Source organism: Haplochromis burtoni, unplaced genomic scaffold (genome assembly GCF_018398535.1).
Source record: "Haplochromis burtoni strain Fernald_Lab_line unplaced genomic scaffold, NCSU_Asbu1 Contig_2, whole genome shotgun sequence".
NCBI classification, from domain to species: Eukaryota; Metazoa; Chordata; class Actinopteri; order Cichliformes; family Cichlidae; genus Haplochromis; species Haplochromis burtoni.
Window position 1 is genome coordinate 3,670,996 of NW_024582363.1, and position 17,988 is coordinate 3,688,983.

A 17,988-nucleotide genomic window follows, 5' to 3' on the forward strand; every position below is an offset into this window, starting at 1 on the left:
CGAAAAAAGGCCTGGGGGCAAAAAAAAGAAAGAAATAGGAGAAGATGTGAGCAACGGAAAGAAGAGGGGCGGGGGGGGGGGGGGTGGGGGGGCTTCACATACCACAACTCTCCAAAACCAGAAATGCATTTGGTTCTTTTTGAAGACCTCATAATAAATCGAACTGCCAAAAAGCATTCCTCGAGTCATGCAGACAAAGGAAAATCCCCTCAGTCACAAACACAACACATTGTACGAGACAGACTGAATTAGCTGCAATTATCATGAGCTGGGTCTAAACAAGTCTAATCTGAGTATAGCGAATTCTTTTCTACCAAAGCACACCATGGCCGATAGTAGTAGAGATATTTTGTTAAAAACAATGCAAAACCGAAACACAAACATGAGCCGCAGATGACTCATCACAAACCCGTGCACGTATGCTGTACACTTCAATCTGATAACTCTGCACTTTTCTAAACACTGTCCTAAAATTAAAAAATATTTACTAAAAAAAATATACTGGAGAGTCTTACTGGATTACTTACCTCAAATATTTTTGTTCACATGGGACATTATCCTTCATTTTACAACCCTAACATTATTGTGGAGAGTGTTTTCTCTGAGATCAATGTATTTGACACACTGGGAAAAAAGGCCATTGTAAAGTAAAATATTAGTACGTTTCTCTCAATATTTTAACAAATGTACCTTTTATGCCTGAGGCTAGACAGCACATGTGAGTGCCAAGCTGTGCGGTCTCAACTTTCACAGACTTGGGCTTCCTCTAATATTCATCTGTGCATATCCAAGACCACAGAGAGTCAGATTTACCGACTGTGGTGCAAAAGTGTTTCCTGTTTTGGGCTCAGCCACATCCACTGAGGTTCTGCAGGCCCTCCAGTGTCTTGGCCGCTGCAATGTAGCAGCTCTCCTACTACATGATAAAGTATTATCATGTAGCATAGATTGAGTAATATCCCCATAATTTTTGCTTTATAGTGTTGTATTTAACTATACAAAGTCATTTGTGGCACACTGCAATGGTATGGAAATTTGACTAGTCTTGGTCTAAGTTCTGCCAATATTTGTGTGTAGTCTATAAAAATATCTTTACACAAACCACAAAAACCCCGACTAGATGTTTAAACACTGCTACTCTTGTTATTCAGCAATAGAAATACTGATTGCTGAGTTACATTAATCATTGATATGTAATTAATACACAACACCTAAGATGCTAAAATGTTACACAGCCACCATCAGGAAGCAGCTCCCCTCATTGTGTTAGGGGAAGTTGTAAAAAAATAAAATAAAGTAAGATGAATGACAGCCCCAGGAGCCGGTGCAAATCTGCAGTACTCTGATCTAGAAAATAAACAGTTGGATGAGGTGTGTCGAAACAAGCTGGTGAATAAGCATTGGCGCAATGTGTAACCACATTCTGAATGGGTAGGTGGATGTTAAGCTGCAAATAAAGAAGGCTGTTGGTGTTACCACTGCTAACATTATACACATACTGCAAATTAATCGGACAGTATGTGTGTGCAATGTTACGAATGATGCATGTAACGGAAATGGCACAAATTTCAGTTACATGCATTCAAACTACAATGTTACTGACGAATGCGATCAGCTGTTTCAAATGGCTCTCGTACAGATCCAACATTTTTATGGGAAATCTTAAATTTATCCATTCAACTTTTTGCTATCTCCAACTTTTAGTCTACTACCAAGTATAAGTGTTTTCTCCCATGAAACAATTTTGTGTGCACTTGGGTCTGAATGTCCTTGCCACAATGATTTTTTACAGGTTGTTCCACGGGCTCACAAATGTGCATTCAATGCAGGTTAAAGAAGCAGGCATAGTAAACATTAGGAAATGTGGGCTTTTTTCTGCTTGGGTGTGGTGCAGAGATTACGATTCAGTTACTCGATGCTCACAGCACCCTTGAAGACACTATTATGACAACACAATTACAGCAAAATTGAAAACTGGAATTGCGACGATAAATACCTTATTTTCCATAATCAACCGATGATTATTATCCATTACAAACACAAGCACCTGTTTAGTCTTGCCATTTTTTTAATCATTGTGTCCTGAAAGGTGTAATGCAAGTTATTTAACCTGTGTGCAAGAACCTGGCTTGAGTTGAGAGTTTGTCAAACAGAGCTTAGATTTCATACAAAAAGTTGAACAGGTTTTTATAAGAACTATAGGATTTGTATGCTGTTATTTTTTGGATTGACAGTTTAATTAGTCTCCAATAGACTCCATGTATTTCCTCTTTTGTAGAGTCCTCAACTCTCTTGAGCAGAAACACCGTTTTTATTCAAGATGTGACAGATGCAGATCAGGATGCTGTTTGATGAATCTTGCTATGACAAATCTGTCACACCACTGTGTGTGTATACATAGCACCGGACTGTTACAGCAAAAAAATAAAAGACAATGTGGGAGACATACAAAAAGAAGACAGCAAGATAATAATGACATTAGCAGTGAGCCTCTGGATAACAGTCTACAGACCCTTTACTAAACTTACATAAGGAACACCTCTGCTGCAGCCAGCATTAACCATTGTGCACTTCAACAAATTTAGTACTGGTGAAAGATGTCGTGGTGACAAAAACTGTTTTTCTTCTCACATCCGCAGTGTTTTTCACACCTCACCCTCAGATCTTGACACCAGCTTAACATTGGGAATTAGAATGTTATTTGAGCCCGGAAACTCTGATTCATGAAGCCAGCATTCTAACAGAGACCAGCTAAGCATCTTAGCCCCCTCTCCAGAGTGCATGAATATGATAAAGTATGTCATGGCTAACTTTAGTACCCCAGCTTGTGAGCTTAGTTAACAAAATTTAGACATTGATGTTAAAATTTCTTTGTAACAGTTTTTTACTGAAGTCAAAACAATCTGACGTTGTCTTTGTGAACCATGTGGACTTTAAAAGTTCACATAGTAAGACTGCGTGTGATTTGGAGACTTACCTCAACATCCTGCAGGCTGAAGTCATTCTGGTCTTTAAAGTTGGCGGCTCCAGCGCTCAGCTCCATCAGCATCTTGGCGATCTCAGGCTTTATTGCTGCTGTCAGTCTGCTGGCGGCCTCCATGACGTGTTCCTGCACGTCCTTCAGTTGCATAGCTGCTTTGGAATAGTGAGAGTTCCTGAACACACTGCTGAACAGGTCTGTTAGGAAGGCGCTGGCCCGGCAGAACACGTTGAGAGCATCCAAATATTTTGAGATGCCTTGCTGGATATCGGCAACAGCGGTAGAGGTGCCAGAAGGAGGTGGGTGGCAGCTGCCAGACATGCCTACCCCAGTGCCCATGGGTGAAGAGGCAGAGCAAGAGGAGGCCAGAGAGGCGCTCAGGGTCCGGCTTAGCTCAGGCATCTGGTACTGCTGGTGCTGTTGCACTTTCTGCTTGGACCCGCCGAGCAAAAAGCGACGCTTGTAGTCCATTTTACTTTCCTGCGCACTACAACAATACATAGGTGGTGCAACAGCACCGGAAGCTCCTGTTTGTAGTTTCTTTTTCCTCACAAAGTGTTCTTGTCCTTTTTAGAAAAAAAAAACAAAACGCCAAATTCAACGGCCCTGAAACTGTTCAAGTTAGGTATAAAGACAGCTCAAGGATTCTACCTCACAGAGGTTCATCTCAGTATGCCTTGTAGAGAGGCAACTTAGAAGTGGGTGAGGCTGAAGGGTGATCAAAAACCGACAAGCTGAGTAAAATACTCACATGCAGCCCTGCTGCAAAATCATCATGCTAGCTTAAAAAACAGCAAAGACACAGCTCCAGATACTCTGTTTTCAGCTTCAAACAAAACGATCATAATAGAGGAGGAAAGTATTACAGCCGAGTTTTAAAGTGCATTAACTTTCCTTCAGAATGGGGGGGGAGGGGGGGGGGGAATCCTTCATACAGTATGCAGAGTATATACACTTATGTATTTACATATATAAACCTATACCAGCTTCAGCCAGTAAAAGTAGAAAATTATTTTAAAAGCTGAAAGCAAAAATGAATCCGAGGAAAATGACACACTGGTCAACAGCACGGAAGGAAAATGGCAATTTAAAAAGGAAAACAACACACAAGCAAGTAAATGCTGGAATCAGAGGATGTGGCTTCGTCTTTTCTTTTGCAGTGGCTGGCAGAGGAGCAGTGGGAGGCGAAGGGCAGACAGATCCAGTCCGTCTCAAATCCTCTTCACAAAGCAGGACACGGCAGGCAGTGAGCAAGCGGCCAGCTGATAGCTCTGTCTGCCTGTCAGAAGTCTCCAGCAGCTTCCCGGTTTCTCCCCGTCTGCTGGCTGAGGTAGATATTACTCACCGCGGAAACAAGTGTGCTTCCAGATCTCGCTGTTCTCTGCGGATGCAGATTAGAGCGACAAAAGCACAAATGTATCTGTAAGGCCTCTAGGTCATTTCCTAAGGGAGGAAAGGGCAGAGACACAGAAGAGTGTTAACATCATGTCAAAGAGGAAGGATGAGCTTTATTTCAGCTGCTTTACTGTGACAACCTAGAATAAACTGGCTGCTCTACAAAAATCAAAACATGGCTAATTTCAGCTGACTTCTAAAGTTTTAGGATTAGTACATAGAATGGCGCAGGTATAAACTGTCAAGTAATGTGCCTTCAAACAACAACTAATATTCTAGTATGAAACCTTTACTGGATGGTGACAAGGAAAGCAGTAAGAGAAAGCATGTATACTTTACAATACAATATGCAAGCCACAAAATATCAACTTGCTTTAGTTTTGTTCAGTTGCTGTGACATCCAATCAGTGATATCAAACCACAACCATAAAGTTGTACTACCCATTATGTGTTGTAAACCAGAAGTGACACTCAAAGGCTTTTATTTTAGAAAACTGATTGGGAAGGATGCGATCAGCCACAATTCCCTGAAATTGCTGCTAATATTGTATTACAGTTTGGTAAAGAGCTGTGCTTTAGTTGTACATTTCTAGACGATTACTAATACCATACCTCACTGAGCGTCTGTGCAAAGAATCTCTGGCAGTGTCTGGTTTAGCAGTACACAGCTGCAGACAGAAATTCCTGCATGAAGCCATTGTTGGAAGACACTGCGGGGTCTGTTGAGCTACACGTAGTAGGAGTCACAATACTCTCATTCTGTGTGACTTTTCCATCTCCCTTTGGCCTTTTCACTGAATTAGGAATATAATATTTTATATTGTTAACATTAAAGTGGATTTGGCCTCACTTCTCTTCTAGCTTGTGATTGTCAGAAGATTCGCAATTTAGAAGGTCTCAAGACAAACCACAGTTAATAAGATTCCTGACAATAAAACAATACTAAACATAATCTGGAATCATATAAGTTAAATAAATAAACATTTCATGTAAACTGATCCAAAAGAAACATGCCTTAAATCCGCAGGTGTAAAATAACCTTTTTCTCATCTTTGTTCCTTCCTAAAACACTGCGACCTAAGAATACATTCCCATTAAACCAGTTCCTTAGCTATGCACTTGCAGAGAGCTTCGTGGCACTAAAGACTAAAACAGACACTCTTTATGACAATAAAGTCAATAGGACACTGAACATGATCCTGACCGACCATTTTCTTCATGAAACAGCTTTCCATATACCAGGCAGAAATCTAACTGTTATCTTGTAACATCACACTGAAAACAATTATGTTTTGGAATGAAACAGGAACGGCAGATAAAAAAAAAAATATTATTCCCAGCTAGGTAACACATCCAGGATGCTGTCACTGTAGGTTTAGCAGCTGTGTGGTAGTCCCACATACAGGGTAGCTTCCATTACGCATCTCCGCCAACATTCGCCTGACCTTCAAAACCTCACTTCCTTTCACAAACAGAGGGGACGCCCAGCAAAAATCAGCCCACCCTTATCTGTCCTGGGCCACTGAGTTGAGAGACAGAGCCAAGGGAAACTACTGACCTCCTCTTGAAGGGACAAGGGAAATGTGCTTTCAAATTTTTTTTAACCCTTACATTACAGTAGTTAGTCTTTCAGTTATTATTTTGAAAATTTGCTACAAGGACACCTTACTTAAAAACAACCACACAAATGTACATCGTAGTCAGGAGGTTTCATCTCCAACACTTGTTCAGCAAGTATTGCATGTTTACAATTGACGAAGATTCAGTGAAATATGTTAACGCCAACCTTTTCCTAAACAAAACTGGGTGATTACTACAAGACAAACCCTGCAGGGATAACTAGGATGACCAGTCTGGAGCTTGGCTGTACATTTAAATTAGTCAGTGCTTATTCAAAGATCTAATACCCCACATCTGTATCAAGAATGTAATGCAATTAACTTTATTATACTATATATTCAATTAACCAATTATTTGTTCAAGCTCTAAAACAGACGAGAAAATATTTGGGTTGCAGGGTTATATAACAAAGAAAAGCAGGAAATCCTTTCATTTTAGAGGCCTGAATTAATGATTATTTGTCATTACTTTATAATTTCTTTCCTGAAAAATAACCAAATTTTCAGATCTAGTTGTGGTACAAAAATATCAATTATACTACCACCTACCAAGTTATGCAGAGAAATTCTAGGCATTGTAGATACGCTCTCTTTCAGGAAAACAAACAAACAAAACTTTTCTCTAGGAAGTATTTGATGAAGGAATAGCAAATTTTAATTTTATGTGATTGTCTATAATGGTTAAGAGCAGCTAACTAGGGCAACAGTGCAGCAGGCCTCTAAATCCCAGGGATTACTGGCACAGTGAGAACCTGCCAGGTGCCCACAATGCCTGCTAGTTGACATAAGTAATAGGATATAAGCTTCTACAAAGTAAATGTGAAACCTAAGCTCGGCTAGCCCAGAGCTGGCTACTTTTGTTCTCACACATTCACACTATTTTTGGCTAAATGATGGGTGGAAGATTAGTCTTCTTTCAAAACAACTTGATGAATATACTAAACAGGTCAGTGAGGAAACCACATCGAACAAAACTAGCTTGCTAGTCATACAGCATGACGTAAAGGACCAGGACACAGCTGGAAACAATTAAAACTAATTGTGGACAGCAGTTAGACAGCTTTAGGAACGTGGTTTAGAAAAACAAAGGTTGGATATATTTAATCTTCATGAAATTATTCTTTTTTTTTCCCTCTTTAGATTTGCTGCCTCAAATAGAGGAAGTCAAGTATCTCAGGGTTCTTGTTTACAAATAGCAGAGAAGTAAAGTAAGAGGTTAACACGTGGATTGGTCTAGCATTTACAGTGCTATAGATGCACCAGTTTGCTTTATTGAAGGCCAATCTGAATGCAAAGCTATTCACTGACTTGTCAATCTGCATTACTTCCCTCACAAACTGTGGGTTATGACTAAAAGAATGAGACTGCAGATTCAAACAGCAGAAATAAATTGTGTCTGTTCCCGCCTCCTGAATCTTCTTAGTGATAGGATGAGGACCTCAGTCATTCGGGAGGGCCTCCTGGAGGCCTCTGAGGTGAGGCATTGCAAACATGTCCAACCCAGGTCACAATAAAGAAACAGTCTCTTGGCTAGCTTGAGAATGTCTCAGTTATCAACCAGAAAAGTTGGACGCCAAGGCTGAGAGAAGTCTGGACATCGTTTCTTAAGCAGTGATTATACCCTGTTGTGGATACGGACCCAGGTAGCTGGAGACAACATGGATGTATTTAAATGAATTAATTTCAGTTGCAGTTCTTTGAAATCCACCTGAAGGGAACACAAGCTGCCAGTGCATTACAACAAAGACATGGATGTAACGTTTTTATTAACAGTGGTAATTAAAAACAAATCTGTCAAACATTCAGAGCAGTACTGTTGGCAATGTTGCCTCACAATAATATTATTTTAGTATAAAGATTGACAGCTATTGTGATGTGACAAGTGAGTCCACATTCTGAAGTCTCCACGCTTCTTGTGGCTGCAGCGATGCTAGGTTGTTGTTTTTTTTAGCTGTAATTTCCTTTATTTGGACAAGCACATGGAGTGGTTATTCATCAGCCAACACTACTTGGCTTGATTAGCTATCTAGTAATTGGTGAGCTAAGTACAAGACACCTATTGGTTTCATCTCCCTGTGTTAAGACACATGCCAATCAAAGCAACTGTTAAGTCAATAATCCAGGTGGAGTTGGATGAGTTTTAAAAAAAAATTAATAAGATAATAAGAAAAATCACCCTCATCTAAGTAGTTAAAAATTGGGAAACTATACACCAATAGTAAAAGAATTCTTTGACTTTGATTTTTAATGCTGAGTCTATAGCCCCTTTTCCATTCGCCCCTACTCAGATCGTCTGGTTTTCAATTACAATCAAATACCACCTAATGTGTGTGGTCGTCATTATAGCAATACAGCTGAGTGTTCCGTGACATAATTAGCTACAACAAAGGTCGACGTCAAGGTGATGATAAACCTGCTACTGTGGCTTTTTGTCAGACTTATTTTCGTGAAAGAGATGCTCTCATGATTCATCTAGTGACACCACTAACCAGCCAATCAGTCCCACGGAGTCTGCCGTCACATTTCAGTACCTGCTCAGATCACTTTGGAATCATGGCCAAGCAGGTACTATTTTTGTACTATGTACCAGGTACAATAAAGTAATTGAAAACCCTGGTAAATATGGCGAACTGCGGCAAGTCGATCCATGTCGGCACTAATGGAAAAGGGGGCTTATGTTGACTGACCCCCTTTTGGAGTCAGCCTAAAGTCTATATGCCACTTCGCACTTCAGCTCTAGATGTTGCCCAGGACAGTGTCATAAGATATGCTTAAAGGAAGTGAAACTCTTAAGATTAACAAAAAAGCAGTGATAGTGGGAAAAAAATGAAGAAACAAAATGCTGATTCAAATAAAAAAAATTTGTCAATTAACTTCATACTATCGAGATTACCCTACAATCACAATGGTATTAATCTGAGCCTAGTATAAGGAATGTGGTTCTATTATCTTTCACTTTAAAAAAAAAAAAAAAAAAAAAGTGAATAGCTTCATCACACAATCTAGCACAGTTAAAATCATTTAGCCAGCTTAAAATTGGTGACACACTACATTTTTCAGCCAATGTCAGTAAATGCCATCTTATTTGGCAGGCCCATCATTCTATACCAGTGTTCAGTAGTTGTGTTTTTGTTATGTTTTTTTCTTGTTTTTTTTTTTGTTTTTTTAGGGCTGTGAACAACAAAAGTAACAACACATTAAATGAGTGCTGTAAGTCAGACTCAATTCAACCCAAACAACAAAGTGACATTATTAGAGAGTGTTCATGGTCTACATTTCCTTCCTGGCAACAAAACTCTGCAGGCAGAGGATATCCCAAGAGAAGCAGACACGGCATCAATATTAATGAGGCCTATTGGCTTCTTAGGGTAGTTCTGTTGGCTGACAGCCTCCTGTTGCAGGGCACAGTGTGTTAGAGATTGCACCCAAACAAACACGTGTGATAAGAGCGTCCCTCCGGATGCACTGGAGTTCTGCCAGCCCACTTTAGTGTCCTTCCTCCAGCAGGAGCCGCTTAGGGCTAATGTTAGCCCTACTTCCCCACTCGCCGTACATGTCAGCTGCTCAACTTCAACAGGAAGGGGGTTTAGGTTTCCTGGAGCAAGCTCCTTGTCGCCAGTAACAAAAACTTCAAGCCAAGTATGCCACTGGGCATGTAGTAAAGTCATGGTACCTGTCTTTACAACCTGCTGGCCAAACAACTGCTTACAAAGGACTACCTTAAAAATGAGGTAGTATAATAGCAACAAATCCTTGAAATACTGATAATAATTCAGAAATGCCACAACTACTTAAATAATACTGTCTGGGCTACACTTGTATTGTAACAGATATTCATACTGATCAGCTCTACTTGACTATTGGCAGGGGTCTGCATTTTATTTTATTCAAATTTCTCTATAGGTTTTACAACATTAAAACACCCTTGTGTTAATTAATGCAACCTTCAGAGTTCATAACAGCAGTTACTTTTGGATACTCTGCCATATTTGTGTCACTGTTACTTCAAAGCTAGGTGGCTTAATAGCTGTAGATGGGGCAGCTGTTACCCATGTTGACAGCTCCTTATCCATCTGCCACTGGGAGGCAAACACAAGCCCTCTGATGCTCTAGCCACAGGCCTGACATTAGCTCTCTCATGAAGTCTATTTCGGCCTTCATGGGCAAAACAGCTGCCCTGAAAGTCCACACTGCCCCGTTTTTAGACACTCCAAAAGGTTCAGCGCAAAGTAAAAAAATGTCCTCCTCTACATCTGTTGCCAATGAAGCAAAGGAATGCATTTCCCCAAGAACACTCTTAATGTGGGTTCATACGAGTATAGAAAAATGGGCCAGAAAAACTGATATGCTGCAAAACATCTCCACAAAATGTAATGTAAACATGAAAAGTGCATGTTTAAAAAATGATGCACTAATTGAAATGGAAGGCAAAGTTTACACTGTGTGTTTTACTGAAGACATTCCAAAGAGCAGATAAGTCACAGTGAAGTCTGAGAATCGGCAGACAGGTCGAGGAGGTCAGTCCGAATGACAGGACAAGTGCCGTAGCAACTGTGTGATAGGAGCTGAGCCAGGCTCCTCTTGCCCACAGAGCACAAGGAGAGTATTGTGGCAGCCCTGGTGTCCTCATACCAGCACACAGAAAAAACACACACATGCACACTTGCACATGCAGCTGCATGACTTTGTAAGAGGAAGAGAAAAATAAAGGTCTTGGCTACAATTTAATATTAATATTAATAACAACTTTTCCCCCCCATCAATATAGTCTGTTTCTTCTTCGTCTTCTTTCTTTTTAATCCTGGCCCTGTTTTTTTAGGCATTGCGGGTTTTGATTGTTGTGGTTTTGTTCCCATAACTAATTCTGTTTTGGTCCCGTTTTTGGCTTGAAACTAAAATTAAATTTGATTTTATAATCAGGTATTACAAAAGACTGTTTCTAAACACTTTTCCAGTTCTGCTTAATTGTTTTTTGGCAGAATTTGCACTTTATAAAGCAGTAGTGAAACCTTTCCTACTGCTTAAGTACCACTGTTATGAGTTTGCTCAGACATATCAGTCAAGAGGCTGATACAGCTGGCTGGATAATATTAGACTAACCTGTAGTGTCCTAACACACACACTGTAAGTAGCTTATGGCTCCAATAAAAATAGTGAACAGGCCGCACTCACAAAGGACACACTCACAGGCCTCATACGTCTGTGTTGCACAGACTTCAACATGTGCTTTTGACTTAATTAAATATTAATACATTCCATCACCCTAAGAACAAACAAAAAGCATATGTCCCAAATTTATTAAAGTCTAACGGGGAATCAAGATGTCAGCTGACATGCATGCATGAATCTCATTTGATTAAATAAAAGTCTCATCTCATCTGATCTAATCTAAGCTTTTGCACAAAGCCTAAATACCTTTCAACAGTCAACATTAAGCAATCGGAATAAGCTCAAATACCCTCTTCAAATAACTCTGTACAATAGACCATGTTTACTGTGCCTAACCAGTGGGTTTCAATAAGTGAGAGCTGTGATGAAAGGCTCTGACGTCAGTTCCATTCATAAAAGGTTGGTGGCAACCTGTGGGGATGAAAATGCTTTCCTCAGCCTAAACTGAGCAGACTGTATACTGAGATTGCAGGTTGTGTTACATACCAAGCATGAGAGTTGTATTTATAGCCAAAAAGAAAGATAGAATTTACCTTTCCCGTTTAGCCACAATGACAAAATACATAGAGGTGTCACAGTACCCGTAAATCTAAATAGGGTAGTAAAAGAAAATCAAGCCAAGTATAGCACTATGCATGTTATCATTAATATAGCTGCACCAATCTAGCTTTTACCACTTCTTATTCGATCCCGAGACCATGGCTTAAGGCATCTTCTTATACCAAGTACTGATCTGACCCCACTGTTAAATAAATAAGCTATATAAATTTATTAAACTGGTACGCATCCCTTTTGTCAACAGCTAATTAATTATCTTGAGTTGATTCAACTGCTATTAGCTTAAAGGTGGGATACAGACTGACAAACAATCATTCACAAACACGGTCAACTTTGAATTGCTAATTAAACTAACCCATGCATTTCTTTGGACAGTGGGAGGAAGTGACTGAGTCAGCTGCTTTCACAGCTGTTTGTATTGTAATATCTGTTCTGAACTTAAAGTTTTTAGCTAAACAATACCATTGACATTATAATAAATTAAAAAATTTAACTAAAGTAAACAAAACAACACAAATTAAATTTAAATTAACAAAAATCTGCAAACTATTTAAAACAAAAGTGAATTTAAAAAGCCAAAATGAAACGGGAATAAAAACTCATTTTAAAGCTCAAAATTATAAAATATGCATGTTGATCGCAATTTGCATTTAAGTTACAGACTTTTGAAGACATTCAAAGACAAGATCTTGGCATCAAGGATGTGAAAAACAACCAAAATGCTGACGCTTTGCTGTCAGCAGCCGGTTCGCTGTTCCTGAAGCGTTGCGTAGCAAATACAAAACAAAGATTTGAAGTGAGCAAAGCAACCCCATAAATCACTACAGATTTTATCATTCCTAATTCTCACACAGTTACAAAACTCAGTAAATGACAATCCTTTGCACAGAGGATAAAGAAAGGCTGTTTACTGACTGAGTGCTTCAAAACAATACAATACATTGGCAGGTATGGCACAGGGTGCAGACTATGAAACTTTTAAACACTGGACAAATGTTTGATTCACTACTGAAATACCTTACAACAATCTATAAAATCTTTACCATCTCCACTGCTTGATTTTTAGTAACTGATCCCAACGTCTAAGCTGCATATTTTCTGCAGGGATTAATAAAGAGAAATTTCTCTATAGAGTTTCATGGTAGTCTTGTTTCATTTGATCATCTCTGGTGCATGAACAGTCATGCTTCTCACTGGGAACATTTGACTGAGGGGCAAATAGCTGACCACAAACTAAGGCTAAACTGGTTTCCCAGGAGACAAGGGTGAGATTTCAAGGAAGAAGCCCCCTCCCTCCCTCAATCCTTTAAATTTTCTGAAAAATCGACAGTGCCCCTTATAATCTGGTGCGCCTTATGTATGAATTCTGGTTGTGCTTACTTACCTCAAACCAATTTTATGTGGTACATGGTGCTCAAAAATTTGTCGAAAAATGTTTTAGTAAGACTTTCGTAAGCTACGAAGGATGGACCGCTTGATGGACTGTCAGAGCATTACGGCTACTGTAGTCAGGGGCCTTGCAGAGTAATACGCACTGTATGCTTGTTAGCTGCTTGTTTAATTGAAAATACATTGATGGGGGTTTTTTTGCACTAATAAAGTTGTGGAGTTGTAAAGTATTTTGTCTTGCATCAATTATATCGTCAGTTATATTGTTATCCCAAATTTTCAAATATATATCATGATAAATATTTATGACCATATTGTCCTGCCCTACATGACACACTAGCAGACAGAGTTGAAACAGCCCATGTAAGAGAAAGAGGTAGACCCAAGCCCTCTGACACACATAAATACTGTTAGTTTTATTCATCCAAAGGAAAATACAAACACAAACCACACAAAGGAAAAGATTAACAGAATAAAATGGGTTGCAGCTGAAAATTATTTAATATGATCAGAGACATGTGAAATGTAAATTGTCCAGTCTGTCCCAAATTTCACATGTTTGATTAAAGTCAAAGTCTAGAGACATCTGTATGTCAAAATCATGTCACACTCACAGCATCAGCTAATGGCAACAGGGAATCAATTAGCACCTACCAAGGAACTTTTTACATGTATTAAACAAAAATTACCAGAAAAAAAAGTAACCTTTAATTTATAGTTAATTTACTCAAGCTTAATTACATTTGTTTCAAATGCAGCCAAAAATAACAACAAAATACAAACATTTACATTAAAAAAGGCTCTTTACTTGAGATGATTCTTTGCCTTAGCTATATGTGAGCCAGATGTGGTCCCATGAGTAATCGCCATTAAAAGCTTGTTTTTGAGCTTAGAAAAGCCATTTTTCAGTAAGCAATAACTTTTCCCAGTTCCAGTATTTGAACTATCCAACTGAATGCAAGATTTAAATCCTACGTACAAAACGCAAACTCTAAACAGTGCAAATCATTGCAATGTATTTACATTTAACACAGACTCCCAACTTTCTGGAAGTTGTAGTTACTGGCTACATAACATCTTGCAAATCTTTCTGGTCTAAATGAAAAATTTTTAAGTAAAACTAAATACACAAAATGAAGGAATTCCTGTTTATCACCTACTTCCCCCTCAGTGGAAATGTCTCTGTAAGACTCACCTACATAAATTTGACGTGGAACAATAATGACTATAAAACTCCTTTGTTTAAGGAAATATCATTCAGGCCCATGAAGTGCCTGCACTCCACCCGATGCAAGTGCAAACAGTAATCTTGTGACTGCTGACTTCCTCATACATGTATCCGGATTTAAAGTTAGACTGAGGAAAATGGCACTCCAGGTCATATATATCACATGTTGACAAATACTGGCAACAAATAATAGTATGAAAACAACTGGAGCCTCAGTGCTAGTCCACCAGCTACGGTGCCCATTCAGGCACAAAGGCTATCCAAAGGAATTGAGTTTAAAACAGACAGGAATTTTGCAGTGCAAAGCATGTATTTCCACAGAGACACAGCTGTGGCAGATGTCAACACAAAGGTTCAGGGTTGTTTTAATGACAGTTGTACATGCATGCAAAACTCCACAAAAGGAACGTGCTGGCTTTACCATACATGTTCACTTTAACAAAAAATAAAAAACAACAACAACAAAAAACATTGAACACCAGTGACAAACACAGTCATCTGAGTGAAAACAACTTTCAATAAAAGTTTAAAAGATCACAGCCTTTTACAGGCATTTCTCAATGATAACATCTTTACTTTGGAAGGCAGCAAACCTAAACCACCTATTGGACAATATTAGATGAAATTGTGTGTTAGGGTCAACAAAGCCACTGAAAAACAGTGGTTTTATTAAACTTCAAGAAAATACGTTAATGAAGTTGATCTTCATGAATATTAATTATAATTCAACTGACATGAGCTGAACTAAACCAAACAGAGCTTAACAGGGAATCAACTGAGGCTCCTCAAAGGTGAAAGAAGAGCCTTAAAGTGGATTTTATACCAATTATCTTAATTTAAAAGCCCTTGGAAGGCAAAAATTGTAATTGAAATCAAATTAACTGCACACCCCTATTACCTAACAAGCAAGAAAATATGAATCATGCAATGACAACAATTTTATCAGTCTTCATCAGAGTGGCTGCTCATGGCAAACCTTGCACGTATGAATAGCCAATCAGCGCACAGACATCTCAAATCATAGGCGATATCCTATGCCAAGACACGATCAGACAGTAGGACAGCTTCTACTTTCAACACAAGCACATCCACACGATCTCAAACGACAGACATCTGGCTAGACTGTAGATGGCTACACCCCTCCAAAGAAGTGGGGCAACGTTATTTATTAATACAACTCCACTCATCTTCTCTGTACTGTAGAGACTATATAAAAACATCGACATCAATGTAGTTGTGCAAGTTTCTACTTTACTTATAGTACGATTATTTAAGGTCAATATATCGAAATTAATGTAAACCAAGAGGAGAGTATTAAAAGACCATGTCTGAGGATACGATTTCAACACCTCTACAGCATTACTGCTGCTCTGCTCTGTACGTGTTATTAAACACAGCAAGGCTACTCTAGGGCTATTATTACAACAGCTTGTTACTTAATCCTGAAACCCCAGCGGGGAAGAAAACCAACTAACTAGCTAGTTTTGTAAGGGGTTATTGTCAAACACGATCACTATTTAGCAGGAAGGTGTAACAGAATCCCCGCAAGCGCAGTTAGCCGGTTTCATCGAAACTCTGCGATGACATGGCCCAAGTCATGGGAACACTATGTCGCAGCTATTAATACGGCCTTTTAACGCCCTAAACGCGGTGTCGCCGGAAAGCCTTTCGCGGCATCAACACGCCAAACGCTGGATAAGCGAATGACGGGGAAATGCCACCCCCGGTGGGTACCCAGCACACTAGGTCCCTTGCTTTCCCCGGTCTTTGACACTCAGCCGCCTGCCACACAGAACCAGACGCTCGCTTTCGTGTTAGCTATCAAGCCGGAGCACAGAAAGGCACAGAAACAAGTATGTAGCCAGAGGAACCGTAAATAACGTCCGTGTCGCCAGCTTGTCTCTAACGTTAGCCTGCATTCCATCTTTGTGCGGCGGATGATCACCGACTGCAGCGCGTAACTTCAAACCGAGAACGCCCAGGTCCGTTATCGGACACGCAGTCAATCCAGGTTATTACAGAAGCTTAAGGCTTGTTACATCATTCTCGCACGTAAGAGTGTCAAGACGATGATCAAATCTGAAGCATCGTGCACAGATATAAACAAGGGGCAGTGTTAACAGAAACAAACGACAGCGCCAACCCACCTCTCCTCCTTCGCTAGCCGAGGCGGATGCGCTTTATCAGCACACATGAAATTGGGCTTGTGTACATACGAGCGTTCAGTTGCACAAATATGTCAAGTCCTTCTGGAGCCTTCACTGAAAACACTTGTCTTAGCGATTGTGGGGTTGCATTATTTTGCTTAACACGACTTAGAAAAAATAAGCACGTCAAATAAAGGTGCGTCCGATAATGGACACATCAGTACTAATCAAGCTAGCTACACAGCTAAGCGAGCTAGCGTTAGCAAACCAGCTAGCTCTCTGCGACACGACTGTAAGCGCTGCTAGAAAGCACCAGCTAACGTAAGCGGCCCGGTGCTGCTCCACCACAGACTCAAAACAGCCGGGACTACCGCGGCCAAGACAAAACAAGCTCCCGTGAAACACAAGAAAATTATTACAGTACGCGTTCAGTTAATCAAAGCATCGCTTACCAGCTCTAGGCATCCACCCTCTTGACAGCGAATTCCCTGTCTGTGTGACCACTATCAAAACCAAGTCAATAAACTCACACTTCCGCTGAGACTTTCACAATAAAACTGTCAATCAGCAATATTTTATCAGTATATTTTGTCTTCCTACAATACCGCCTTAAATACCATTTAAAAGTAATATAAGATTGCGTTACCATATTGTTTAATTTAGTTTCTAAACCTTACACTTCAATTTTGATTCTTGTAATATAACTCTAACTAATATAAATAATAACGATAACTATAAATAACATAAATATAACCAATATAGTCAAAGGCACGAAGTAAGAATAAACATGGAAAGCATCAAACATCATGATTGAAAAAGTAGGGAAACCTAGTTATTCAAATGAAAGGGAACCCAAATAGTGAGCTGAGAAAAAATCGCATTATATCTTTTGCTTGAAGTGTAGAACGGGTTTGTGACTACATGGAATGAAGATTAAGACGAAATAAAATCCAGCACAATTTAATGCTGCTTCTGGATAAGGTTTTCTCGCCCCCTAATGTTTGTTAGAGAATGTTACATCTTGTACTTCATGCTTAAATAAGAACACTTGGGGGCGCTAAGGTCTCAAACTTGTCTTTAACAATGCAACCTCTCCAGGTAGCAGACACCTGCACAGCTTTAAAGGATACAGCCTGCACTTGATCTGGATCTGCAGTGTCTCAACAAGGGTTACAACTTTCAGACTTAGATAATTAAAGAGGAGCCACAATTTGCACTGTTAGGTCAACTGATTTCATCGCTATGTGTTACATAAAATATGCACGTACTGAAATCATGCATATTAAAACACATTATGTTACACACATTTACCAAGAACTAGCTGAGCATAAATGGTCGCTTGTCTTTTTTTACTAGCTGTAGAACAGTAATGCTAAATAAGGCATAACTATTAACAAGCCAATATGCTTGTTTTTGGACTTCATTGCAGCGTACTACAATGCAGGTTTGGATGAGAAACCTGCGAGAAAAGCTTAGTCTATAGTTTGGATGTTTCCTTTTTCC

At 39.5% G+C, this 17,988-nt stretch overlaps 1 protein-coding gene across 1 annotated transcript in view; it reads right to left on the reverse strand.

The window, feature by feature from the left end:
* garre1 (granule associated Rac and RHOG effector 1) overlaps positions 1-17,058 on the reverse strand; it is a 40,314-nt gene extending 23,256 nt beyond the window's left edge. Inside the window, exons 1-3 of the mRNA XM_005912997.3 lie at positions 16,938-17,058; positions 4,089-4,423; positions 2,978-3,546 (exon numbers count right to left, since the gene is read on the reverse strand). Coding sequence (XP_005913059.1) covers positions 2,978-3,481 — 504 coding nt within the window. The 5' untranslated portion in view covers positions 3,482-3,546; positions 4,089-4,423; positions 16,938-17,058. The remainder of the gene's footprint in view (positions 1-2,977; positions 3,547-4,088; positions 4,424-16,937) is intronic.
* Between the last annotated feature and the right edge of the window lie 930 nt (positions 17,059-17,988).